Below are 27,958 nucleotides of genomic sequence, written 5' to 3'. Positions count from 1 at the left end.
GCTGAGGAGCCCTGTGACCCACACCTGCGCCAGGTACGATGCTGAGGAGCCCTGTGACCCACACCTGTGCCAGGTACGATGCTGAGGAGCCCTGTGACCTGCGGTGGGCTCATCTCATTTTTTTTTCTACAGAGAACGAATAGTTAGATCCTAAAGCTCCTATAGAATGCAAGCATGAGAATGAAACCACAACGTATAATTCAAAAAATCAAAGGAAAAAGATATTCCTACCTGTAGCAGATTTTACAATCACACTCATTCTCCTTCTTACTGAGTCAAAACTCAAAATTTCCAGCAATTCAAACCTGAAAAAGAGATCAAAAATTGCTTTTATTACCTATCTGGCTCTTGAAGTCCTGGAACTGGGGAAGGACAGCGCTTCCCGGGGCAGAGCGTCTGGGGTGTCCTGTGCCCTGTCCTCACACCCGCCCCGTCGGGATGCACGGCACGGGTGAGTGTGCTCCTGGCGGCTGGGAGGAGGGGGAGGCTGAGGCCAGGTTCCCGCGGGCTCACCCCCGGCCCAAGGTGCCCTGGGAATCTGTCCACCACACCAACGGCACGTTCACGTCCCTGAGTTCTGAACACGGACTCACAGGCCTATCAGAGCTGGCAATCCTGGCAATACACCAGTGTCCTTGAAGTTCATAAAAATCATTTAAGGGATGCCTGGGTGGCTCAGTTAAGCGTCTGCCTTCGGCTCAGGTCGTGATCCCAGGGTCCTGGGATCGAGCCCCACATCGGGCTCCCTGCTCAGCGAGGAGCCTGCTTCTCCCTCTCCCTCTACTGCTGCCCCTGCTTGTGCTCTCTCTCTCTCTCTCTCTCTGACAAATAAATAAATAAAAATCTTAAAAAAAAATAAAAATCATTTAAGTGAAGAAAACCGATATGCAGTCAGCTTGTATGGTCGTTATCAGAAGACCGTGATCTCTGCTGGCAGTTGAAATACTGACAGTAGCTCAGCCACCCCGGACACATGCCTCTGGGAACTCCTCGGGGTCCAGAGACCCCAGCTGCGGCTCTGGGGGCGGTGAGCCTCACGGTGCCGGCCAGCTTGCAAGCTGGAGGAGGGCCCGTGCCCCGCTGGGCAGCACCCCGAGGGCGTCCTCCCCTCCACGGGAGCCCGTCGCCTCGGGTGGAGCTGGGAGCCCGACAGCAGGCAGGGGTCTGCCCTCCGCACGTGGTCGCTCAGCTCCCCGAGCTGCCAGCGCCCCAGGGACAGTGCCATTGCGCCGACCTAGGACCAGCAGCCAGTTCCAGTTGGGGCTCACCGCTCCTGCTTACGCAGGAGTTCACGTTTCTTAAGGAAACGTTAAAATCCAAGGGTTTTTGCGGCCACAAACACGAAGCCTTATGTTCTCTGCCACCTGTCTTTGCCTGTACCCGTTATCACAAGTTTATTTAGAAAGGAAAGACGGAGCTCCGAGCCAAGACTCAAGATATGCCCTCCGTCTCTGGGACCAGCCGTCTCTGACAGACACGGTCACGACACCGAACACATGTGGTTCCTGGAGACAGAATGGGAGCCATGGGCATCAGAGTGGCTCAGACTGACTGCAGGGCGTCTGGAGACAGGGGAGTGTGGCGTCGTGGGGCCGCTCAGCGTCATACAGCCCAGACGCTGCAGGGACGCCTAGAGCCTCATCTGGGACGGCTCCGAGCGAGCGCTCCCGGTGGCGCCACACCACCTGGCCAGCCGCCACTCTGACCGCCCAGCCTGCGGGCGACGCTCCGGGGCCGTCACAGAGGAAGGGGAGGAAGGTGTGCGAGTGGCACAGGGAACCGGGGTTTCCCCACGAAGCCCACAGTGAGCCTGAGTCTTCCCACCTGGCATAAACGCGCAGTGCGCTCACCTTTCCACATCGTTCTCCCTATTTAAGATCTCCATGTAGTTGTCCTTCAGCCGCAGGTACGTGAAGCCAAGTCTGCAAAGAGGAGGGCAAGTCAGAGCTCGATTTCTAGTTCTGACACTCCTCCTTCAGACGTTATTTAAGTCTGGGGAAAGCTTTCTTGTCAAGAAAAATAACTGTGGTGAAACAGAGGTTGCGAACTGAATTACACACTAAGGAAATTAAAATAGTGGTTTATTCACCGTCTCAAGAAACTCTCCCAGAGTGAACAGAATTTCTGACCTATCCCGCCTTCGGGCTGGGAAGCGTCAGCGGGTTCCAGAAGGACAAGGGCGGGTGTGTGGACTGGCCCCTGTAGGGACCCCTTCTTGCTTACTGAGCAGTGGGGCTCTTAGCCAGGGTCGCCATGCCACAATTACAAGGACCCGGAGAGACTGTCAGTCTCCAGGACAACCTTCTCATTGTACTGATAAGGGAACCATGATCCAGAGCCAGCAGCCAGTCAACAAACGTCCGCAGAGCGTGGACCACGTAACCCCTGCTCCTCCACCAGCACACCCGGTGTTGTGGTGCAGAGACAAGGGCATGGCTCCTGGACGCCAGGAGCTCAGAGATGGGGAGGTGGACGTGTCCGCCCCACACAGCTGTGGCCACAATGATGCAAGGGGGCCATGGGACTGTAGGGTTAGGGTGTCCACTCGCCCCAGCTCGAGCTGGCAGGCTTCCTGGAGGTGAGTCTACCACGGCTGGCAGGCACAGCCCGTCCTAACTTCTGATATGTGGTGCACTTCTGAGCGCTCGTTAGGACGGACAAAGACAACTTGCCGTAAAGTGCATCTAAGATTGTCTGCATCTTTAACAGAAGTGAGGAGAACCACCCATTTAAGACTATGATAAAGAAAATCCATAGCCAGGGATTTACTCCGAACAGACATAAGCAACGCGCCTGAACAAGAATTTAGAACAACAGTCCTAAGAATGCTGGGCTTGGAAAAAGCACAGAGGACACAGAGAAACCCTGTCTGCAGAGATAAAAGACCTAAAAACCAGTCAGACCGAAATAAAAAATGCTGTAACTGAGAAGCAGAAGCGACTGGATGTAATCACAGCGAGGGTGAAGAAGCAAAAGAAGGAACAGGTGATACAGAAGACGGGATTATGGAAAATAACGAAGCTGAAAAGACAGTGACGGATCCCGGCAGTGTTAACGGCCGCTCCTCACGCCGGTGGCAGGCTGTGAGCGGGAGGGACCCTCGCCCGCCAGCAGGAGGTGGAGAACACGGGGCACGAAGGCTCCACCTGCCCGCCCACCCCGCAGCAAGGGTCCCGGGCACAGGGGCCACCCCCGGACGCTCCAGGACCGGCCCACAGTCAGGGAAGGCCGCGTCGGCACGGCCCCCGCGAGCCAGACCTGCCCAGAGACCTACCTCTGGACACCCTCGACGAGGGCCACCTCGTCGGGAGAAGACGAGATGTACACACAGGATTTCCCCGAGTCTGGTGACTTCCTCGGGCCGTCCACGTCATCGTCATCCTTCACCTGGATGGTGTGGCACAGACACAGGGCCCGGAAAAACAGCTCTTCTCGCTCCTGTACAAGCATGGCACAAATCCCCCCCAAATCTATGCCATATCGTCTTCAAGTACACAGAAAACACGCAGAAGACAGGGAACAATAAAACAGCACGTGCCACTTGTGGGGCTCAGGAGCCATGGATTAGTCTCGGGTCTGGTGCTTACGGGGAGGAGTGGAAGCGTGGCTTCTCTTCATTCTCTAGCACTTCTCAGTAGGGGAGGGGAGGACACCGGTTCAAGGTCAGAGGAGGTGAACTCGGCATCCGGGAGCCTGGATGCCCTGGGGGAGCCCTGACCGCCTTCCCAGGGGTGCTGGGGTGTGGCCGAGGCCCAGGTGGGCCACAGACCACGGGCCCTTCCTCTGAGACTGCCCCGAAAGAGCAGTTTCCACGTGGAAACCGTCTGAGGCAGACGTGGCAGGGGATACGGTGCCCTTGGTCTCTAGGAGATATCACTGCATTGCCTGCTAAGGTGAGCTGCCCTGCGTCCCCAGGGGACCTTGCACAGGGCTCTGCGGTCACCAAGGTTTTGGGAATGATCTTCTCACTGACCATGTGACCATGGTGAGGGGTCAGAGCACCTCCTGGAGATGCTGAGGTCCGGAGCCACAGGACTTGGGCATGTGTGCACGTGTGCCTGTGTGTACATGCGTCTGTGTATGCATGTGTGTGTACGGGGGGCGTGGCCACCTACCCTGGCGCCGGCGCCCGGGGAGGAGTCGATCATGTCGATGCCAGAGGTACCGGGGAGCACCTGCCCGTTGCACACGGCGTGTGGCACGTACACGTGGCCCTCGATGCAGCACTCCTTGAACTCCATGTTGTTCTCCGTGAGCGTGCCAGTTTTGTCCGTGAAGATGTACTCGACCTGCGGACACACGGTGCCGCTGCGTGGGGCTGGCCAGGGCTGCATGACCTCCTCTCAGAGAAGGAGCCACTCGCCAAATCAGACCCCAGCGCAGCCTCGCTTCCTAACATCAACATTCCCCACGGGAAGGGGCCTCTCCGGGCGGCCCCCCCACACTGCTGGGGCAGGCGGAACCGCACGCAGGCCAGCTCCCCAGCCTCCTCCAGCGTCTGCCAGGGCTGAGCGGTCCCGATCCAGCCGTGCAGGAGGTGTAGGCGAGGGCTTCGCTCTCCCCAGGAAACGATGGTTTTCCTGTTGTCTCTCAGTCTGCGGATGGAAGCACTGCATGGAGCTGGTCTGCCGCTTCTCGGAAAGAGAGGCTCGGGGCGGGGGGAGTCCTGAATCCTCTCTAACGAGAAAATCAAGGACACAGGGAGGATACACCTGAACTTCCTCTGTAAGGTCTGGGAGGTCAAAGTTCACAGTACCGTTTAAGACACAAGAATCAGAACTCCAGCAAAAGGGCAAAACAGATTTCAGGCCGAAAACCATACCCAGTGTTAAGCTCTGCACTGGGCCCGATTCTGGTTCTGTGTGCATCAGGAGTAACAGCGGAATTCTGGACGACAGAACAGTGGGAGGGTGTCCCCACCGGCTGAGACCTGCTCGCTGCCCCCGGCACACGCACGGGAGGCAAAGTGTAAGGGCCAAAGTGCAGGAGCGCAGGAAGCAGAGGAGACACACCGGCCAAGTGTTTCACGGTCTGCCTTCTTCACTTAGTCTCAGCAAAATGTTCTCTTTTGTCTTAATCCCTCTGCAGAAAATGCCTTTTCCCTGGGCGCCTGGTTTTACAAGTAAGCTGGGAGGACACAGCAAATGACCTGCCTCCAAACGCTTGCCCAAAACACCACTGAACCTCTCCCTGTGCTCTGGACAGTTAGGAGCAGGAAGGGAGCCTGCGTGTGACAGGTCCCTGGCACGGTGGCTATGGTTTTTGAAGTAACCGCCACCTGACTTTTTTCAGAGTGTGGTTCAACAATAATAATGAACATCTCGGGAGGCCCCATCTTTTTTTTTTTTTTTTAAGATTTTATTTATTTGAGAGAGAGAGAACACGAGTGCAGAAGTAGGGGGAGGGTCAGAGGGAGAGGGAGAAGCAGACTCCCCACTGAGCAGGGAGCCTGACATGGGGTTCGATCCCAGGACCCCGAGATCATGACCTGAGCCGAAGGCAGACGCTTCACCGACTGAGCCACCCAGGCGCCCTGGAGGCCCCGTCTTCTGAAACAACTTTCCACACACCTCCAGAATGCCAGTGTTACAAGATAATTTGAGTCAAATTCACTGTACTAACCACTGCTCCACACTTTTCTTGTTACAGAAAGATGCTTTCCTCTAAGAATTTCTCAGGAAGACACAGCATGAACTGTGTATTGTTGCCAAGGATGTGAACTATGCAGATATAAAGCTATTCTAGCGCCGGTGACCGAGTCAGGGTTTCCGTGCGGCCGTCTGGGAACAGACCATAGCCTGCAGAGCAGCATGTGCTGGAGGGACGCCCTGAAACCCACGCTCATCAGTAAGTAAGTTCTCTCTTGGTAACAAGTACCTGTGACACAAGGGGGTGAAGGCAGGGGGTCCCCAGCTAAGTCTGAGCGTCTATTTACAGACTGCCTCTCTGGGGCGGATTTCAGCTGCCAGGCTAAAATGGCCCTGTTTGTGGGGTGCTTGGGTGGCGCGGTCAGTTAAGCATCCAATTCTTGATTTCACCTGAGGTCATGATCTCAAGGTCGTGAGGTTGAACCCCACGTCAGGCTCCATGCTCAGTGAGGCGTCTGCTGGAGGTTCTCTCCCTCTGCCCCTCCACTCCCTGTTGTGTGCACATTCTCTCTCTCAAATAAATAAAATCTTTAAAATGGCCCTGTTTGCAAAACTACTCCCCCAAATTTTACTTTTTTTTTTTTTTTTTTAAATGAGTGAACTACCGTTTACCAAATGCTCTTTAGGAAAGCGTCAGGGCCAGAGTGGCGGGCCTTTCCAGAGCTGGTGTCCCAGGGAAGAAGCAGCTGAGGTCTGGGTCTAGTGCACAGGCACGCATAGGCTCTGCCCCTCATCCAGGCAGCCTAGTGCACACCACAGCTCTGAGGCCCCGATCAGCACAGGACTGTGGCAGGGCAGGTATACGGAACCACGCCCATTTTATAGATTAAGACACTCAGGTGCACAGAGCTCGGCCACCAATGTCAGCAAACAGCAGGGCTGCAATGAGGTGTCTGAGGTCTGCGATACACCAAGCCACTGGAACGCTGAGGTCTCACTTTGCTCATTTTTAAATCAAGGAAAACTGCTCACTCTGAGTTCAGAGAAGGACATCTGGCGTAAAAGCTGAGTGCAATGCTTGTAAAGTAGAGACTCACCCAATTTACAGCGTTAAAACCCAGAATGAGCACCACTTACACGAGGCCATGGGTGAGCTTGTAGCAACCAGCTAACGCAGCTGATGCTGCATAAACTGTGTATAGAAAAGCACTATCAACTGTCATATAAATAAAGTTTAAAAAGCCAACGTGCTGTTGTGTTTCATGAGTTGTGGGATATGCATCTCTAGGGGTGAACTGAAGTGGAAAACTTTTCACTGGACCACCCGGATAATGTGCCCCCGTGACAGGGATCACTCAGAATCCACGCGCCTGGGAAGGGGACACAGAGGGACGCGCTCAGCCGCAAAGCCGGGAAGAGGGCGCCGCACGTACTGACCTGCCCTAATTCTTCATTTAAATCCGAGGTGTTGACCAGGGGCCCCTCCCCTGTGTCCTCGTCAAACATTTCTTCATCCCAGGTGATGAAATACGAGCCCAGGAACTTCTGCATCTCCACCGTGACGTACATGGACACAGGAATGATGTAGTTGAAAAGGACCATGAAGGCCAGGAAGTCCGTGAACGCCCTGAGGAACTGAGAGAGCGCCGCGTGACTTCCTGCACCCCCTCGCCAGCATCTCAGAGCTCTGCTCGGATCGCACGGGTGCTATTTACAAGTACAGGCACTCTCTCAAGACAGGACACTGTGCTGGGTTCTAGAGGCATTCATGCTGCACCCCTCCTGAACTTACTGTGGGAGCCAATCCCTTTCCAGACCGTACACTCAAATACCCAAATAAGACAGCAGCAACCAGGGTAAGGGGGCAATGGCTATACCTTCCGAATCTCTATTACAAAGATGTCGTCAGTCAAAACCTCACATTCTCCTGCCACGTTTTCGTAACAATGGCCGACAGGGTGTTTCTGATCACTGCAAAGGGGGGCATGTTCCGTACCAGGTTCCTCTGTCTTTCTGACTCAGTTTTCTGATTATACCACGGCTCGTCTCGGAACGGTTCGCTCTGCCACACGTACTTGAGGATGGTGTTTATCAGCGCTTTACTGATCAGAATGCAGAGGTACACAATGAGGAACACGTTCATGGATCTAAAACACAAGACAGCAACAATACTTAGTGATTGCTTGCTAAAGAACCTTTCTCACCCGCCAAGACAAACGTACCGCGAAGACGCAGAGCAACATGTTTTAAAGGAGCCCCCCGCCATCTGCTGGCACAGTAAGAATGAGAACAGAAGCTCGCATGTATCTGAGTTCCTCCCGTGACCACAGGCGTGTGCTTCTAGGGGCCACAGGGAAGGTTTTGAAAACCGAAGAGTGGTGCACGCAGCCACGCTGCTGACCACGTGGTCTGGGAGTCTATGACTAAGGACATCCAGAAGTCAAGTCTTCTGCCATGAAGTGTCAGCCAGGGAGGGCCAAATTTAGAGATTACCACCAGGGAAGGAGGGAGGGAGATGCCCTCTGAACTGGAAAAATACTGAATCCCTGGCCAATGTCTTAGTGGATCTTGTGAAGAAGGCTTCATTTTCCAGTATCTATTTCTGAAACCTATTCATCAGTGTAGACATCTAGAAACAAATCATTCTTGCGTATTGAGAGCCAAATCTCCATTTTCACATCTGGTACAGCCGTCAATGGACAGAGAGACCCATGATCACGCTGAGACCAACTTGCCGAGAGCAGGCAGAAGTGACCCTTACAGTCTTCCCAAAGATCCCCAAGTCCTGCATAGCTCTGAATTAAGTAATTTATAACCACTTCAATACACATGAACAAAAGGCAAAGAAGACAAAATTCTGGGCCACGTTTTCTCACAAGTTCAACTCTATACTTGGTTTGTCATCGTAAGGATTTTACCATTGCATGAAAATAACACTGTTTTCTCTGTTCATGCTTTCCTCAGGAAACAACCCAAAGCTGAAAGTGACCCAATTTTGACGTTTTCCTGAATCGGTGAGAGGAGCTGCCAGGACTTTGGCCATCCACACGAGGGAGCCTGCAGACGTGGGCCGAAGGTGTGTGGTCACTTGTGTCCCCGCAGAACAAGACTGTCTAACACCCAGTGTGACCAGCTCCCTAGAGACCACAACGGAATTACTAATCGAGCCAGAAGGAAAATGCTTTCATGTCTATAGGGGCTCATGATGGTTTTAGGTCATGGAGCTTTACGCACTTCCAAGGGGTCCCGAGACTCACTTTTCTACAGCAGATCGTTTCTGGGATTTCGACTGATAATTTAATGCCATCTTGGTTTCCATGCCCGTGTAAATAGCAACACCTGTAAAGCAGGAAAGTCAACATCAGAACAATAACACAGGCGGATCTCGCCTTCACATAGGAGGTCACACACAGCAACAGTAAAACTGAATTGTGGACAAAACAAATCATATTTTAAATTTCATTAGACAAACTAGATGTTCATAAAAAGAGTCCCACAACAGGACCCTTCAGACTAAAGAAATACTTTTTTTTTCCTGCAGAGATTAATCTCTTTTTCTTGAAAATCTAATCTGATTTTACTATATTGGGTTTTCTGAAACAGGGCACACATGCATATTTTTAAGTTGTCTCAATTAAAAGACAAAAATAACCCATAGAGACGGGAGATACCACCAGAGAAATGCAGCCTTTAAAAGAAATCTCCTGCGGAACTATGTTGTGTGAGTTCTCTCATGGACATAAATTTATGTTTTTGAGTCAGAAACTATAGACACTCAATATGCAAGGACCCTCAAACACCACTGCCTCGTGGGGGGTGGCGATCCACCAGGACAGGTTTTCTTAGGCTGATGACCCCTGCCACAGAGCCCAACTCGGAGCACGGCGAGATGCGTTCACAGCAGCACTACGGACTTTAACTGCTCAATGCACCCTTAATTTTAGAAGCTGTTAGTAATAATTCACTAACTGAGACACTAACCAAAGATCTTCTCGGTGTTCTTCAGCGTGGCTCCTCTGAGAAGCAAGTTCTCCGACCCCAGGGGCCTGCAAAGATAGGAGCAGCAGAGTAGGGCAAGGGGGCGGACAGAAGAAGGTGCTCCAGGATGGGAAACCGAGGCCTGTGCCTAACAGACTTGGTTTCAAGAGGAAATCATTTAAACGTGGAGTAGCTTATATTTGGTTTATGAAAGTCAGCCTGGCTCCATGTGAGAGTGTGGCCTCCAACCTGGGAGGTAAGACCTGCTGTGCAGAAAGACCTGGCAGGTGGCTCTTCGTGGTGCCCGCTCTCTGGCGGGGCCTTGTCAGGAATGCGGGCTCCCAGCCCACCCAGACCAACTGAAAGGCCCCAAATTTCTGAGAAGGTGGTGTCTGTGACTCAAGAGGGTTCAGCTGTTCCCACCACATCCTCAGGGAGACTCCACGAGTCTTGTGAGATCCGGTCTTACTTTCAAACATGGGAACACTGTGTGCATTCATCCACACGGCAGTCAAACCCACAAGGACCCTCTGCGTGCAGGCGGCCTCCAAATCTGGAGCCTCCTCTGCACCTGCTACTTCGGGGAAGCAACAACCAAGGAAGTTAAAGACCACTCACGAAGAGCAAGCAGGCCCTAAGCACTCAAGACTCAACAGTGAGCAACAGGCCGCGCCTCTGCCTTTAGGGGTTCGTGTTCTCGGGACTCCCCTGTTGGTGGATTCCTCATTGCTTCTCATTTCCTGGGATTAGAAGAGAGTAAGAAGCAGAACGCGACTCTGCAATGTTGTTGCTGTCAGCATTCTACTGATTTCGTTTGCAGGGTGAAGGGACATGTGCTCTTGATTTTTCAGTGCACGAAACGTCGCATCACCATAGTAAGCGCAGAGCCTACTGAACGCCACGGACTTAGGCGTGCTCCGTCTAGTTAGCTGTCGCAGCTCAGGGCCAAATCCGGCTGAGGACGAGGGCAGGAGGCTGCTGCCCAGAGGATACCTGACCTGGCGCGTCTGCCCAGGGCAGCTCCATGGTCTTGGCTCTCATGCAGGGCCTGACTGCCACAGACGCTCCAGGGCTGCACACTCGCTGTCTGGTCCTCTTACAAGGACTGTCAGCCTTTGCAAGTGGCATGCTTACAATGCCTGTTGAACGTGCTTATGAAAACAAATGGCCCTTTTAAAAGTGTCTTTGGGAGGTCAAAAAATAATTTTAAAAAGTACTTTGCTTCTAGTTTGGACAGGAGGACAAAGAAGTTCCACTCTGAATGGATGAAGAACTGGGATATATCATTCATCACCGTTCACATCGCAAATTTATAAACACCTGTAATACCCAAATATTAAAAGTCTGCTGAATAGTGAGTACTTAAAGAGCAAAGCAAGAATTAGTATCAACATGTGAAATATATTAGTTATGACCTTCCCAAGCTACTCAGCATTAAACTTTGTCTGAACGTGAAGCAGGAAAAGCCAACAGCGTTCATTTCTTCTGATTCATCCCAGCGGCACTCTGAGTAAATCCAAATCTACTTCATCTTCCAGCAGTACTTCTCACGAGACACAGAAATGCAGGTTGTTTCTGCACAGAAACTAGGAACATCCTGTAGACTAGCATCTGTTTCGGGAAGACCACGACTGTGCCTCCACAACCTCTCAGAAGCACCGTGAACGTGCTGATGGAGCTTGGTCATGACTCATGAAGCACACAAACCATTTCCACGAAACACACAATTTCAAGAGGGGCCCCAGGGTCTTACATTTATTACCATCTATCTCCTACCGAGATTATTTCTATTTCTAGGCAACCGTTTTCCTTGACCCACAAGGTAACACCAGGACATCGACAATGTGGAGACGGCTTAAGTGGAAAGAAAAATGATTTCTCCAACACAGGAGAGGCAGGGGTTACAGAAAACATCAGCTCCAAATCCTACTCCAAGTCAACTTCCTACCCTGTCCATCTTGATTACCTCGACAGCAAAGACCCACTAGACCTGGAAACTATGTCCAGACGACACACCCACAGGCCTGGGGACGCAGAGAACCAGTGCTGGATGAGAGCGGACCACATGCGTCTGGCACCAGCTGGTTCCGGGGCGCTGCCCACCTTGTGGGTGCGGGTCCTTGTCACAATCTGTGGGTGTGACGGATCCCAGACTGCTATGATGAAGCAGGTGAGCACAGCCACCTGCCACCTACACGGTCCCTAGAGGAGACACATCCCCTTAAATCTAGAGAGAATCTAGAACCAGTGCCCCAGTGATGATCTCGAGTAGATGATACACTCCAGTCAAATGGCCTCAAGTCAGAAACGGCTCAGCTTCACAGCAGAACCTCATCCATAAAGGCTGAAGGGCATTTCTCAGGGGGCAGTGGCTCACTGTCAGATGGGTTCCTAACACTGCTTCCCATGAGCGCCGTCAGCTTGTTGGCACCAACAGCTATACTCACAAGAGAAACCAGAGAAGACAGCGGAAGCAGGACCTGGACCTTTGCTAAAGCAGAATTCTACTTTCCAAACCCAACGGAGCAGCAACAAAGATTACAAACAGAATTTGTAATCTGACAGCATGGATGACAACAGCGCCGCTGTCCTCACCTCACCACAGGGTCGTTCCGATCGTTGTAGATGTTGATGCGGCCGACGAACCTGGCAACAAGAAGTCAGATCAGTGCCGCGCAGCTGGGGCAGGAGGCGGGCTGGCCACCCACCGTCTGCACCCGTCTGCAGCTTCCAGGGCGGGAGCCCGCTCTGCTCCAGGGCTGCGTTCCTGCTCAAAAGCTCATTGGCTTCCTCCCCATTTCTTCTTTTACTTTCTGTCCTTATTAGCCCATGACTCCAAGGATTTTCCTTAAAACTAGTTCCTCAAATTACAGAAAATCACTTTTTCTTCAATAAACTTAGTTTCGTTAAGCCAGTCCAAATATTTGCACAAATAGCTACAGATTTTAATGTTGCTGAACTATGAGAATATTAAGTGAACTGTTTTATTTCTGGCTTGGTCTTAATTTTTAAGCAGTGATGTACATGCTTTCCAGATGGGCGGGGTGGAGAGCAGACTAGCAGCTGGGTGGGGGGAGCAGTGACGCCAGGGAATGCCGCCCGGACTTACTTGTACAGGTCGGGCTGGGGCTGCTCACACTCAACCGTGGCGTGTAAGCCGTCTATATCTTCTTCCGTATGAAACCCCTTTGTGTCCTGAACGGCATAGTGGGTCTGCGGATCGACAAGAACAATAAATTCACAACCGAACAAGGGATGCTGTGCCTGTACCAGCGTCTGCTGTGCCTGTAACTAAGCCCGAGTCCGGAGCCTCCGTGCCGTGTCAGAGAGAACTATGAACATGGAAGTCATGTACCAGTAAACGCAGACTAGGGTGTGGGGATGTTAACAAGTTACAGAAGCACAAGGCGCCACTGGCACACTAGCCCACTGCCCTCAAGCCGTGAGAGAGCTTCTTCAAAACGGGACATCTCCATCTGTCCCTGTGATGGCTACCCGTCAGGAAACAAATCTAGGAGTCAATTTTCCTCTTACTCATATGCTGCCTACTGTGTGCACAGGGGCTGTCCCTGGCATCGCAAACTGCTCGGGCCTGGCGCTCTCCCTGCATGGCCACGCGCTCAGCATCCACCAACGGCCCCGCAAACCTAAGCGCGCCTCAGACCCTGGTGGGCTCGCGGGACATCGACTGCCCGGCCGGCCCCCAGTTTCCGATGCAGTGTGTCTGGGGGGCCCGAGAACAGCATTTCTAACATGACTCAGGCAGTGCAGATGCACCGGCCCGACGGCATCACCAACGGGAACAGGTGGGCTGGGAGCCCGAGCGTGAGAGCCTGTGGAGACAGCGCATCTCTGAATGTCCGCTCATCTTCCCGGCAATCAGGTGCTGGGCAGGAAAGGGCGCCACAGGTCAAAACAGGCGGGAGATAAATCACAGCAGCAGCGGCTTTTAGAACTCGCTGGGGGCCCTACTGTGCACCTGGGACGTCGGGAATTTTTCTAAGTACATCCTACAAGAGCCCCTGACAGGTCTGTCTGAAAACTGCAAAGGTTAAAAATGCCTGCCCAAGGTCATACGGGCTGTGACTGTGACGAGTGCGGGAGCCCCAGTGTCTTTTACAGGAAGAGCTCAGTAACTCCAGCACCCAGGCCCTGGTCAAATGTGCAGATATGAAGTCAGAGAGCACACAGGGCACTGAGCACAACCGCACGAAAGGTGCTAGCCATGCTGGGGCAGCCCTCCTGCAGGATGGGCACGAGGGGCCACCCGGTGCCAACAGCCAAGGTCCACGTGGCTCAGCGGGTGTCAGGGACATGGGAACGTGATCCCCACACTCAGACACCTGACACCACAGTCACCTGGCTCTCCCAGGGGCTTGCACCCCCCACAAACAGTATCGATTGTGCCAGAATGTTAGCCCTCTTGCGATGGACGCCTACATAGGAAAGGTGCCTCAAAAGTCCCACAGGGTTTATACAATGATATGAATTATCCATAAAAGAAAGAAAATATCTCTTTCCCACCATCGAAATCCCACCATTAATTGCCATTGACCAATGCCTCAGACATGGTTGGGTCCACTGAGCCATGCTCACCAATTTCTTAAACTCCTTGGAGGCTCCCATTGTTTTAAAAGTAATGAAATCTTTAAATAGTGATATATTCTATTCTTTTGCGATTGTTAAAGTTTTGTAGCACCAAGTGGCAGTACAGAATTCCATTCTAAGAAATTAATTCTAAGTTCAGAAAATCCTTATTAAGATATTTGAACAAAAGGACACTCAAAGTGATAGTCCTCAAAAATCTAGACTCTCGTGTGACTTTTCACATAATTCCATCTAGTGAAGACACTAATTTTGACCAGTAAAATGAAAAATTTCCAAATTCCCACAATCTACTCCCTGCATCCTGGTCCCTCCACTCAGTGACACAGCTAAGAACATGAAGTCACTTCTGTTAACCAGAGTGGTTGGTGGCTATGGACCCTGAGGGGGGGGCCAGGCAACGGCGGGATGTGGGGAGAAGCAAAGTGAGGAGCCGTGTGGCCGGCCCAGCTCCCCCGGTTTCTCCGTAACCCCTGGGAACACTGGGTTTGCAACCACGGTGCTGCAGCGGCTGGCCACACAGCGTGGCTGGTGCAGTGCCCTGTGCAGGGCCCCAAATGAAAGGCACGGTACTTTGTGACTGGACTCTCCATCTAAGCTGGCAGTGGTCACGTGGCAGGTTCCGTCCCCGCGGCTGCTGGAGAGGAAGATCAAGTCACAGGGGAAGGTCTCGTCCTCCTTGACCATGACGATGTCCCCGACCTGCAGGACAGACAGACAGCCTCGGTGTGGCGGCCCCTGTGGTGCAGGGGCCTCAGTGTCTGCAGGCAGAGGTATGGATGGGGAGGCACTCTAGGGAAGGACTGTGTGCCGGGATTCTGCCCAAACTATGGAAAGACCAGGTGAGGGTCTCAATGGACCAACTTTAGACCCACGGAGCATCAAAGCGTATTATGATGGAATATTCTGCACTGAAAACATAGACAAACTCCCATAACCCGATTATCCTTGACTGAGCCCAAGCCGGACAAGTTCAAGTATTTGTTAATGAGTCTGAGTGGGAATTATTCCTGCAGGAAGGTGTCGATCTAGAAAATCCCTTCAACTGGCAGGTGTGAACAGCTGTGACGTGGGGGGTAGGGGTTCCTGAAGCACAGGAGGGGATGGGACTCAGAGGAATGGACTGAGTGGAGGACCAGTCCCCAAATGCAGCCTATGTGATTCCATTTACGCCGTGACGGTCTTGAGATAACGTGATCTTAGTGACGGACCACTGGAGACTCTTCCTGAATGGCCTCGGGCACCTCTGCTGGCCTGGCCCTGTCTCACGCTGTCCATGCAGAGCCCTCTCGGCTCCAACTGGCCAGCTACAGAACAGACATTTCCCAAAGGAGATCAAGGCATTAAAAATGCAATTTTCTCCTGGTTGATGCTATTTAGGTCTGTTTATTAAAAGTATAGAAGGCTTTGCCAAGGAACTACGGTCATTAAGGGGAAGTACATGAAGGGCCTAGGGTCTGAATTAGTCTGTTAATATGTGCACAGGGCCCCACCAGCATTCCGTTCCAGACCCCGTGACGGCCAAGAAATCATCACCAGTCCAGGTAAAGTGAGGGGAGCTCAGTCAGAAGTCCTAAAACACCTGGTCAGGAAAACTTACAAAATAAAGAAGATGCAGGAGCACCTGGCTGGCTCAGTTGGTGGAGCATGAGACCCTTGATCTCAGGGTTGTGAGTTCAAGTCCCGTGTTGGGCATAGAGATTACTTTAAAAAAAAACTTGAAAAAAACAAAAACAAAGAAAATGTTGCTTAAAATCTTAAAAATACATAGAATAGTGTGTATGATACATGTTGGAATAGGTTCACAAATATGGCCACGTGCTGGTGACATGTGAGCAGGCCTTCGGGCGGGTTCTGGTTGGGTGGGGTAGGGGGGATGGGGTGGAGAGGGAGGGGAAGTGCGGGTATAGGGAGAGGGGATGGGCACGGGGTGGGGGTGGGGCATGGGCACAGGGTGGGGCATGGGCACGGGGTGGGGCATGGGCACGGGGTGGGGGATGGGCACGGGGTGGGGGTGGGGCATGGGCACAGGGTGGGGGATGGGCACAGGGTGGGGGGATCAGGGGCTTCAGAGGTGATACGCAGCCGGGCATCAGGAGGAGGCAGGAGGGCCCAGCCGGGCTCCATCCCTGGGCTCACAGCTGACACTCCCCAGGGACAAGCCTTCGCGTCCACACCGCGGGCTGGGGCACACGCAGATGCTTCCCAATGGCTAGTGCAGGTGTGAAAACCAGCCACGTAAGTGACATAATCAAACGTTTAAGCAGATACCGATGCGTCAGTTACACACACAGCTCACTGCAACCGGGAATGAAAACACAACCTTCAGTGAGCTTTCCGTTCCTAATCTCAGAGTTTTCGTTCTAGAACAAGTTTTCTAAAAGCGTCCTAGAGCTTCTTCTGTCCTGACTGGTTGGAACAATCTCCTCAAGCCCAGGCAACCCTGATGGGGTCTGCAGAATTAAACTGCTCTAAAAAAGAAAGCTCATTACAACTTAAAATGAGTAAAATTAAAGTTAAGGAAACAGTGGTAGGTGCTTAGCTTTAGTGAGAAGGGTTTGGGGATGCAGTCGGGACTATATCCAGTAAAGAAGCAATTCCAGGCACAGGTATGGCTAAATTAAAACCCTGCTGCATTGCTGCTTTTTGGCTTTTAACTGTTCCTGGTTTTGGCTGAAGAAATGCGCCAGTGTTGCTTACCCTCAGCTTTCGGCTCTGCTTCCGAACCAGCTTGCCGTGCTGGATGAAATGCACAGGGCACTGGTTCATGGCGTTGTCCGCCTTATGGCGAAGCCAGTCCTCATAGCCCTAAAGGGGAGAGAAGACACGCCCATGTGGTGGAGCCGAAGGCCGCTGAGGGCCCTCAGCCCTGAGCCAGCCAGCCGCTCTGGACCAGGCTGGATGGGCCACGACCGTGGGTACCCACTTCTTCACAGCCCCTGGCACCTTCACAGGCTTCTGGACATTCTCCCGTGGGGCACGTGTCTACTGTCTGTGCTCGACCACTGGGATGGCCACGCCTAGTTGCTCACTGCCAGCGCCCTGGCCGAGGCCTCACTCAGGCAGGAGGACCAGGGTGGGGGTCTCCCGTTCCCCTTCCTGCAGGCCCAGGCGTGAGCCTCACCTGGTTCCCTGACCCAGTGAGTGTGTCACAGGCCCCACAGCACATGCGTGCAAATGTGTGGGGGGGGGGCGCTCAGAGGAGAAGGGTCTGAGCCGACCCCCAGGGGATGCTCAGCGCTTGCCCAGAAAGGAGGAGCTGACACCACAGTAAATGGCATGAGGGGGCAGGATCGCACGTGGGTGGGGCCAGGGGCCAGGGCCAGGGCCAGGCCGGCTTGGAAGGTTGAAGATAGTGTGGGGCATGCAGAAAGCCAGGCAGGGTGGGCAGCCCGGGAGGGCTCGGGGCAACTGCCCAACTCACTGAAGTCGCTGGAGATTTGAACAGAGGGGGTCAGATGCGTTTAGCGCCCAGGCGGGACGAGGCACATCTGGGACTAGCAGATGCCAGGCTCCCCAAAGGGGCTTCCTGAGCTGCAAGGAAGGGAATCGGATCCCCTGTATGTGTTGGCTGGGGTCGCCGGGAACAGGGCTGAGGAGGGGAGGGCTGAGGGCATCCGAGCTGTCCAGTGCAGGAGGTGTCCTGAGGTCGGGAAAGGTGAGGAGGAGAGGGGTGGGGGCAGGTGGAGGGGTGGGAAGCCAGGGGTTCACTCATTTCAATCACTGCACCCTCCTCCACCCCCCACACACAACAAAAGTGCTGCCCATTGCCTCACTGAAGAACAATCTGTCCCTAGTTTTTCTTCCCCAAAAAGGCCTGCAATGAACATCCCAGGACACATCGTCGGATCTCTGTGGTCTGTTCTGAGATGCATATAATACACACTAACTGCATTCACGGCCTCCACTCCATCAGTTATTGCCAAATGGTTTTCCAAGATGGCGCCACCATGCTCCCATCAGCAGCAGGTGCATGCGCTTGACCACATTATCATCTTTGGTTGCTCTTCAGGCTTTTACATTTAAAAGACAATCTAATGGGTATGAAGTAAAATCATTTTTGTTCAAGTCTGTATTTCCAGATTACTGGTGAGTGAGATATAAAACCCAAATTAAAATGAAGACACATCCTTAAATGCTCTTCACCGTTCTGTATTAAAAAAAATACTTGCACAGACATTCTCGTGCTGAAGCTGAGCAGGGCTGGCAGAAGGCGGCCCAGAGGTGCTCTTTGCACACATACTAGAAGGTAACCTGATTCTGTTCTACGTTTTTTCTCAATCTAGAGAAAATCACTTTGCGGTACTGACGTACCACTGTCATCCAGTGGCTGTTCTCAAGTAAAATACATGTTTCGTATTCTTTATTTTTATCTAAAGACAAACACCAGGAAAGCATGGCTTTGTCAGCAAGAATTGGATCATCAATAATGTCACTAGAGGCTGCCATTTTACAAATTATCCAGCTCTCCCAAATGAAAGGTCGACCTATCAACCCTGAAATGCAAACATCATTAGGTTCAACAGCCTGCAGCAGATAAGGGACTTGTTTCTGGAACATATAATGAAGTTCTTGCAACTCATCAATCAAAAGACAAAAAACCCAATTTTAAGATGGATGAAGAATTTGATGACATGTTTCTGAAGAAATACACACAGACGGCAAATAAGCACGGGAAAAGATGCTCAATATCGTTAGTCACCAAGGAAGTGCACACCAAAAGCAGAGAGCCACTCCGCGCCCACACGGAGGAAGACGGCGCCCTGACAGAGGCAGACCGGCGGCTGGCAGGGGCTGGGGTGGAGATGCCAGGGACTGCGCGCGGGCACAGGGCCTCCTTCCGAGGGGATGGGAACTTTCTGGATCCAGACAGAGCTGATGGCTACAGCACAGAGACGGCCAGATGAACAGCGGACATGACCGAGACACGTCCTTATCCCTGTCAGCGACTGGGACCGGGGAGAAGAGCCCGAGGCACTCCATGAGTCAGGAGTCCACAGGCTCGCTTAGGAAACCACAGCCCGGGCCCTGGGCACAGCTGGCCCTTGCGGTTCGGACAGTCCTGAGTGTGGACAGGCTAAGAAACTCTTCTGAAAACCGATTCCATCTCTGGCTGGTTCTGAACATGAAAACCTTGGCTTCCTCCTCAGACTCACGGGATGCCGCCCTAGGGGCTACGTTATCTGATCTCTCTTATTTTAGCTCAAGTGTCAATCCATGACAATTACCAAAATGAATTTCTAGAACTTAGCTAAATTTCCTGTGAACTAGCTGAAGCAAAGCGATCATCTTGCTTTGGATAAAAGGCGACATTACATCACAAGATGTCCGCAGACGGTCTTACCTGTTTGATAGCCGTGACCGTGATGACGAAGAACAGCGGAAGCCCACTGGTTACGGGGCTCGTGGGGGTGTCGATGATCAACTGCAATTAAAGCAGAAGGATAAAGCCACCCTCAAAGCACATCCTAGTGACTGAGGACAGACTGGCTGGCCTATGACACCAACAAAAACATTTGCTTTCGCTTGTTTTAAACTCACTTTATCCCCTCACTACAGATAAATCAGAGTAGAGGGTAAGTCACCCTATTTACTGCGAAGTGAGGGTGGTTTGCTCTAGTTCAGGGACCTGCTTAAGGAAACCACACTAACAGCGGAAAAGATGGAAGCCTGACTGTGGCGTGCATTTTATTTTAATTCACTGCTCTGCTTTTGGTCCCACACTTCAATTACATTATTTGCATAACTTAATGTTGGGGACATTCTAAAAGTCCTTCTGCTGTATTTTGCATGATTGAGAAAATGAGATTTGCTAGTCTTAAAACACATCAGATCCCTGCTCCCTCACTCAGGCCCCACTGTGGTTTTCTCTCTTCTCGCTCTCCCCACGCGCATTTAGGAGGAGGATCGATCCATCCAACAACGCTTAGCGTGCCTGCTCAGTTTCCCCTAAAGATCAGGGGGCTCCTGATTTCCCCGAGGACTGGAAGGAGGCCAGAACCAACCCCAAGGCAGACTGTTCACATGTCTGTTTCAGCTTAGATGCCTCTCTGAACCAACACACTTGTCCATGAAGGAAAGAGATGAAGGGCTCCAGGTCCCTGCTCCTTCTCGTTAGCAAACCATAGTTAATCTCCTGAGCATAAAGTGTTGCTTATTTAGACTTTACACTTGAGGTGATAAAAAAAAAAAAAAGACAGCTGGCCTTACCTGTACCAGAAATATGATAAGAAAATAAAAGTTGGCTATTCTTCTGAATTGTTCAAATAAATTCTTGGGTATGAAGTTCCAAAATGTGTACTGTATAAAAGAAAAACAAAAACATATCATTTTAATCACATTTTACTTTTTTATAGTGTTTACTACATGAGGACAGCACTGGATTTCAAAGCACAGAATGTTTAGTTTTAGGTACAGAACTCACAAGTCAACATTTAGGGTGTTCTGTGGATATTTTATCAATTTGTTGACCACAAAAATGAACTGCTAACATAGAACACATACTCCAAAAGAGCACGAGTTACCCAACGCCAGGTAATTCCATGTCCTACAAAGTAGCCTAACAACACCATTAAAATATGTTTCGTAAAACGTAAACCTCTGATCGTTAACACACACATGCTTGGCGTTCCTCCCTGACTACTTCCTTCTCTTCTGTCTTGTGAAAGCGTCACTAGCTGGTCACAGAAAGTGACACTCCAAGTCAGCATCGCGAGGCCGCCGTGTCCCAGGGTGGACACGGCCCCACGCGCACCTCCTCACATGCAGGGAGTAGAGGGCGGACAGGGGAGTCCTGGCCACCACCTACTCTCCAGACTTCTCATCTTTGCCTCAGGAGGACAGTTTGCTTGCCTTCTGCGTTGAGAACAACAATGTCCCAGATGCCATTACCCAGTAAACACTGTGTTGGTGTTTGTCTGTTAGCTCTCTGCATACTGCCCGACCCCACTGCGTCTAGCCCCCCAGCACCCTTCCCTTCCATGTCCTGCCCGACCCCACCATGTCTGACCCCCCAGCACCCTTCCCCTCCGTGTACTGCCCGACCCCATGTCCGACCCCCCAGCACCCTTCCCTTCCATGTCCTGCCCGACCCCACCATGTCCGACCCCCCAGCACCCTTCCCCTCCGTGTACTGCCAGATCCCACCATGTCCAACACCCCCACCCCCAGCACCTTTCCCCTCTGCGTACCGCCAGACACCTGGCATCTACAGGCCATATGTTTGGCAAACATTTCTTCTGTCAGTGGCTTGTCTTTCTAATTCTTAACAGTGTCTTTTGAAGAGCAGAAAATTTTAAGTTGTGAATTCAACTGTTTGCTGCTGGCCTTGCTCTTATGGTTAAGTCCCACCAGGTTCTGTTGGGAGTTTTCTTTGGGATTTTCTCCACAGACCTTCATGCCACTTGCCTTGTTTCTTCCTGCCCAGTCTGCCTACCCTGCACCCCCTCCCTTCCTCACTGTAGTAGCCACAACATCCAGTAAAGCCGCTGAATGGGGTGTGGCAAGAGGGAAATCTGCATCGTTCTCAATCCTAGGGTGAAAGCATCTCAGTTTTCGCCATCAGGGGTAGTATTAGCTGCGGGTGTATCACAGATGCTCTTTATCAAGTTGAAATTCCCCTGCATTCCTGGTTTGCTCAAACTATTCATCAGCAATGGTGTTGGATTCTGTCAAGTGCGCACAAGGCTTTCTTCATCTGAGTGCAAACAGACTGGGAACCAAACAGCAGGTCTCCTGGTCAGAAATGTAGCCACAGACACTAAAGAGAGGGTAGAGAACACAGAGCTACATCTTCTTCACCTCGGTTTCTCCATTAGAGAAAGACAAAAACAGAAACCCAACCCCTACCGCAAATTTTCCCAAAATATAGACAATGTGTTCCCCCCAAACCCCCCAAAAAAACAAAAACAAAAAAGCCATGTTTTGAATTCTTAATTTGCTACCCTACCTCAGGATAATCTGGCCACTCTATGGAATTCAGAAAATATTTACTCTTTGTTCCAGTGCAAAACACACGGCCTCTGTGGAGTCAGACCCCATAACCAACCTGGTCCTGACACTTAAAAATCAAGTAAACTTTAGCAAATTATTTCAGGACTGTGTTCTAGTTTTTCACGTGTAAAGTAAGCATACTAGCGTGAGCCCTGAAGCAATACAGCTGGGATCAAAGTTCTGGCTCAAACTGGTGCTGAAAACACGATGGGGACATTAAAATTCCATAGCTTGACCAACAGTACAAACACTAGCGACCTTTTTATATTTTTAAGAAAGATAAACGTTTTTTCTTTTAAATGGGCCATAATGAAAAAGTCAGTCACTTTCCATCAACTTTTAAAAGGAATGTAAGTCATTAGGCAGTCATAGCATTTATGCCTCGTTTTTGTGTTTCTGTGACCAGCCTGGAATGATCCGTGATCCTTCACAGATTTCCAGACCCCAAGATGGAACTGTCTTTAAGGCCCCAGCCCGTGAGACCGACCTACTGCCTAGCACCCACATCCATACTCACTAACTGTGAATCAAAAATGTCCCCAAGGACCTATAATATGTTACTCAGTACCAAAATCACATTAATGGAAAAAGCTCCCACTTAAAACCCCATCTTCTGTCTCCTGAAGTGTCTACAGATGAAAACCCCGTGCTGTTCAGGATCTGATTCACAACGCTGGTCGAGGATTGTGGGGTCCCGGGCGGAGCCGCTGGGGTGACAAGGGCGTGAGAGACTCATCACACCACTGACTTCTTACACATTCTTGAACGTTTCCACGTGAGAATGCTTTCATCTTATACGTGGAATGAAATAAAACAATGTCACCTGCTTCCGAATGGAAGAACCCTAGGACATCACGTGAACGTCTGGTCTTGTCCTATTTGAGTGTGCCGTTTCTGGATCCCTTTCAGCCTCCCAAATCTAGTGTGCCCAGGGCTAGCTCAGATTTGGAACTGAAAGCCACTTAAATGATTGCTTCCTGCTAATCAGGCGTGGAGAAGCCACACAAAGCTTAAACATTACACCTGGTAATCCCCTTATTTCACAGGATAAATCCACCGTAATGAGTCATTACTGCTGATTATTAATGCGGTCAAAAAGAGGGTCACTAATTCTGGATGGCGTATGACAAGAAAGGTGAAAAACAGTGAGCTAACCTGAACGCGAGCGGGTGTGCGGGCAGATGAGCCCCACACGGGCGGGATACAGTAAACGGGCACTGGGGGACACACGAGAGCCGGCAAGCAGAGGACGGAGGGGCCACCGCGCACACTTCGTCCTCCTTACGTCTGGGGAGCTGCGTGTCTGCGCGGACACAGGGCCACGATGTCACACAATCCGCGGACCCTGGCGCGGTATCAGGCCCTGGCTTCCGCGGCCATCCCAGCAGCAGGCAGAGCGTAGTCCTGGGGTCCCCGGGCTCAGTCACATGCCCGGGGTGAAGGGAGGCGGCCAGAGCACCTCCCGTCACCCCAGTGTGGAACGGCACGGGAAAGCCGCTATTCCTCGCTTTTTGCTCACACTGCCAACGCTTCCCGCGGGAGGGTCTGCGAGCCGGACACCTGACCAGCACCCAGCTGGGTTCTGCCGTGGTCACCATGGTTCTGTGAGCTGCTGGGAGCGTGGATCAGGACAAAGAAGAATGTGGCCCACCTGGTCTACCCCAGAAACGTGGTGGAAGGAAACCGGAGATAAGCCCTGGGCACTGTTCTCTGCTGACCGCCGGAAGGTCGCACGAGAACATGTGGGAAGCAGCCTCGGCCCTGCTGGACCTGAGCACAGGCCCGGCACCCAGCCGTGCATGGAGCCCCTGATCGCCCCTGGAACGTGTCAGTGCACCCGGAGTTGAGCTTCCTCGTGCATGTACGACTGGGAGACCGGGATGTAGAAAATAGAAAATCACACCCCATTCTGGATCCCTGATGTTTGAAAAATGAGTGTGCATCATGACGGGCCAGTGAGAGGCAGTGCTGGTGCCGCGGGTACTGTGGGGAAGGTGTGGGCACAGGGGCAGACACGCAGCTAAAGATCAATCCACGGGCTTTGTTCTGAGGCTGGTTCTTCTCCAGTGGGCCGCGCTTCACTCAGAAGTCCGCAGGAATGCTGTCCATCCACACCTAATTGGAAAAGGTGATCCTCCCTTGCCCCAGATCAAAAGCGACACACCTTTCTGGAAGGACTGACAGTATAGCTTGAGCCTAACGTCTACCTGTAGTGTCCTGAGGTCAGAGCTGGGAGCCACACGCATTCTGTGCCCCGAAGTACAATCTCGTGAAACTGCTGAAGCCGTGGCTGGTCCTTCTCTCTCTCTCTTTTTTTTTAAGATTTATTTATCTATTTATTTGGCAGAGAGATAGAGAACACAAGTAGGCAGAGTGTCAGGCAAAGGGAAAGGGAGAAGCAGGCTCTCTGCTGAGCAGGGAGCCCGATGCAGGGCTCAATCCCAGGACCCTGGGGTGAAGGCAGCTGCTTAACCAACTAAGCCACCCAGGTGCCCTGACCGGTCTTTCCCTTGAAGCTGGGATCTGCTTGCCCGTGAGCTCGAGCAGCCGCTGGGTGCGGGGCTCTGCACGTCGTCAGAGGCAAAGGGAAGGGGACGCGCCGGGGAGTGGGCTCTTGTTTCTCCTTCATCCCAGACACCTGCCCAGGGTGTCTCCCAGAAAGGAAATCGAACTCTCATCAATCACTGAGGCCAACATCGGCCCACCCATGAAACAGGTCTAAGTCGAGCACGGTGGGCTGGCTTTTTCACTCCCATGTGAAAGCTCTCCGACTGAATACAATCAAGCTTGCGAAGTGAGGCTTCTCTGCCTGGACAAAGTCCTGGTGGTCTTTTAAGATAAATGTGGTCTTCCCAAGAAAACGTACATACGTTACAACACACATTCTCCACACCTGCTGGGACTTAGGTTTTACTAATTAAGTTGTTTTTTCCATACACCCTGAGCTGTCTTTAAGTGAAAGCAATTACGTGCTCTAGATGCTGGCAGATGTCACGGCTACTGTCCACCTCGCCAACAGAGCTCGTGCGCAATCCTTGGCCTTCTGAGAGCCTCTTCCGTACAGGCTCCGATTAGCCGCAGAGGCTGTGCTGTACGTGATTTCTCCTTAAATTACACACCATCATCCCCCCTGGACGGGCGTTGAGCCACTGACCCCACCTCTCCGAGGAAGGGCGAGTCCTCTCGGAACAAAGAGGAACGTGGATGCAGGGCCCCTCCCGCTCTGAGCGGAGACACAGGCTCTGTCTGTGTGGCCTCAGTCTGACCTGCCTCTTGCAAGGATGTTGACTCAGTTTTTCCTGCTCTGAAGGAGCTTTCCTGAGAAGGACTCATTGTGAAAAACCCCGGGACGCTGCAAGTCTGGCTCAAACGCTCCTTCCTCCACCGCTTTGTCAGAAACCGAGACAGCGCTGGTAGCCCTGGTGCGGGTAGGGCACCTGGGGACAGTGGGTGCCACCCCAGGGAGAGAAAAGGTGGGAAGATGACAAAGCACCTCAAAATCACTGCGGGAGTATTTGAAAGAAAAAAATGAAAGTAATAAACTGGCTCCGCAACTTGAGTCAGAGCACAAAGAGTCAGGAATAGGATTTAGAAGTCACTGCTTTTGGTTGTCTCCCCTAAAACACTGATGGGGCTTTTTGTCCTAAATAAAGCATCCTTCAGCATCTGGCTATATTCCACCAAATGCATCAGGAAGGCCCTCAGACGGCCCCAGTCAGCCAGAGGCTTTGTCTTCCAGAAGGTTCCTCTGCACAGCCCTGTGCAGAACTTTCCACATCGACCCGAAAGGCACTGGGGGCTTTGTCCCTAGAGGGAGAAACCAACCGCAGCAGGAAGCCATCGGCGTCCGAAGGGCCTGACAAATGTCCTGCTGGCTGGACACTGGAAAGCGTGGGCGGCTTCGAGTCCCGTCACCTGCCTCCGCCGCCTGCCCTGCCCAGCTCATGCGGCACCTGCAGCTGTGGCGTCCAGCGCACTTCCCTGACTCTCGAAGCACTTGAACGGCGCAGGAGCTGATTTTTAAGAAGTGTGTCGGGCCCACCGGTGATGCAGTCTTCAGTGCGCTCCACCTGAGACCGCTCAGGTCTACACAGGTCACTGCTGCAAAGACCCCTGAACCCTAGGTAGGTCCTGCTCGGCCACGTGCCGCACGCATCCCTCTGGGCGACCACGTACCATGCACACTGCGTGGGATTTCTGTGATGAGCAATCTGCTTGTCCACATGGTGAGTCTGGAGAACTGAAGCTAGGATCATCATCACTGTTATTTTCCATCACAGTTTTAAATAAAATCGGTCCACTTAAAAAAAGAGCCTTGAAGAGCAAAGCTTTTCTGTTCTCAAGTATTCTTAAACTTAGGGCAATCTTTGATAGCATATCCAGAGATGTGAGGCAGCCACATAGGGATCTGGTGGGCCTACCGCACAGGTGTGCACACCTGGGACACATAGCCATGGGTGCGCATGTCTTCATGGACGCACGGGTGTGTACGTCGAAAGGGAAAGTTCTCCAAAATCCGGGAAGCCATCATTTACCTTTTTGTTCAAAGCTGTCCTGGAGAGCCACTGACCGGTGACTCAGCAAGTGTGTGAAGTGTGCCTCTGTGTTCCTGCGCTCCAGTCGAGAACACGTGCTTCGCTTGAGTGAGGACATCCCCATCACAGCCTTCCTGTGGCACTTACTACACCACCTGACAGACTGGGACACGTGCCAGTGTTCCCGTTGACAAGGGGGCTACACGCACCTCCTGCCACCAGGGACATTTAGTGTCGTCTCTACAGGTGAGGAGACCTGGCGGGGGTGGCTTGGGACGTGGCCAGGCAGCAAACTCACTAGTGGCAGAAGTAGGCCTCCCGTGTCCATGGCATAATTAAAGAGACGTGAAGGACAGATGGTCTAACACACAGGATGCATGTCCCACCAGCTGTGGGGACAAGCTATGGACAAGTGGGCCAGCCCCATGTAGACGCCAACCGCAGTGCTCAGTGGGGTGGGCAGCGGCCACGGCGGCAGCCCCAGGAGCAGAGCGGGTAACCGCCGTCCCCACAGGGCCCATAGGAAACAAGGTCCCAGACAGAAGCTCACCTTGGAGGAGACGATTCTGTTGTCGGGGTGCCTCTGTGGGATGTAGGCCTCAGCACCTGGAGGGGGCTCCCTGTGCCCCACGTAGATGGTCCGACTGTCCACCCAGTTCTCTTCTCCAGCACACTGAGGGAAACAGAGTGGCGTTAGTGGGGTGACAGCCACCCCCAGAGTGCTGGCTAACACGCAGCCTCACCCACAGAACCTGCGCCAGGTCCCACCTGCGGAGGGCTGATCCGCCCCGATCTCACTCAACCCGCACGGGCTATGCTCCCCAAGGGACCGGTCTGAGCGGGCAGTCTGCACCCCCAGCGGGAGCGGGCGGGGAAGCCCTTCCAAGCTGGTCGTCAGCGGAAAGAACACGGCGGGGCTCCTGCACAGACGGGAGTGCTCAGCACGACCCTCAGGCCTCCAACAGAAGACGGCCCATTAGATGCATGGGAGCAGGTCTTTAATGAGAGGGTAAGACTGTGAGTGCAGGACGGAGCCGTCTCCCGTCTCCCTGCTCAAGGGCTCTCCTGGAAGACAGGCAGCTGGGGTCTGACCTGTCCTCATATTATTCAAAGCGTCGTGCCCACGAGGCACAGGTAAACATCTTCTGACCAGAAGAATCTTGACAACATTCATCTGACCCTACGTTGTCAGCACGGAGGTACCAAGACACCACAGCTACAGACAGAAGCTAAAATAAAGCCTCACACAGCCGTCTAGTT

General features: G+C 52.3%; 1 protein-coding gene across 1 annotated transcript in view; it reads right to left on the bottom strand.

The window, feature by feature from the left end:
- The window catches only part of ATP11A (ATPase phospholipid transporting 11A), a 94,832-nt gene that overhangs the window by 36,027 nt on the left and 30,847 nt on the right, over nt 1–27,958 (bottom strand). Inside the window, exons 3-17 of the mRNA XM_073887445.1 lie at nt 27,249–27,371; nt 20,382–20,471; nt 19,516–19,596; nt 16,872–16,979; nt 14,745–14,873; nt 12,676–12,779; nt 12,162–12,212; nt 9,570–9,634; nt 8,846–8,927; nt 7,585–7,735; nt 7,026–7,223; nt 4,116–4,289; nt 3,275–3,438; nt 1,851–1,922; nt 232–305 (exon numbers count right to left, since the gene is read on the bottom strand). Of these exons, the coding sequence (XP_073743546.1) occupies nt 232–305; nt 1,851–1,922; nt 3,275–3,438; nt 4,116–4,289; nt 7,026–7,223; nt 7,585–7,735; nt 8,846–8,927; nt 9,570–9,634; nt 12,162–12,212; nt 12,676–12,779; nt 14,745–14,873; nt 16,872–16,979; nt 19,516–19,596; nt 20,382–20,471; nt 27,249–27,371 (1,666 nt within the window). The remainder of the gene's footprint in view (nt 1–231; nt 306–1,850; nt 1,923–3,274; nt 3,439–4,115; nt 4,290–7,025; nt 7,224–7,584; nt 7,736–8,845; nt 8,928–9,569; nt 9,635–12,161; nt 12,213–12,675; nt 12,780–14,744; nt 14,874–16,871; nt 16,980–19,515; nt 19,597–20,381; nt 20,472–27,248; nt 27,372–27,958) is intronic.

Source organism: Callorhinus ursinus, unplaced genomic scaffold, assembly GCF_003265705.2.
Source record: "Callorhinus ursinus isolate GAN/ISIS: 27379988/994484 unplaced genomic scaffold, GSC_fseal_2.0 scaffold79, whole genome shotgun sequence".
NCBI classification, from domain to species: Eukaryota; Metazoa; Chordata; class Mammalia; order Carnivora; family Otariidae; genus Callorhinus; species Callorhinus ursinus.
Note: the sequence above shows the minus strand (reverse complement) of the source record. Positions and strands in the feature narration are given on the sequence as shown.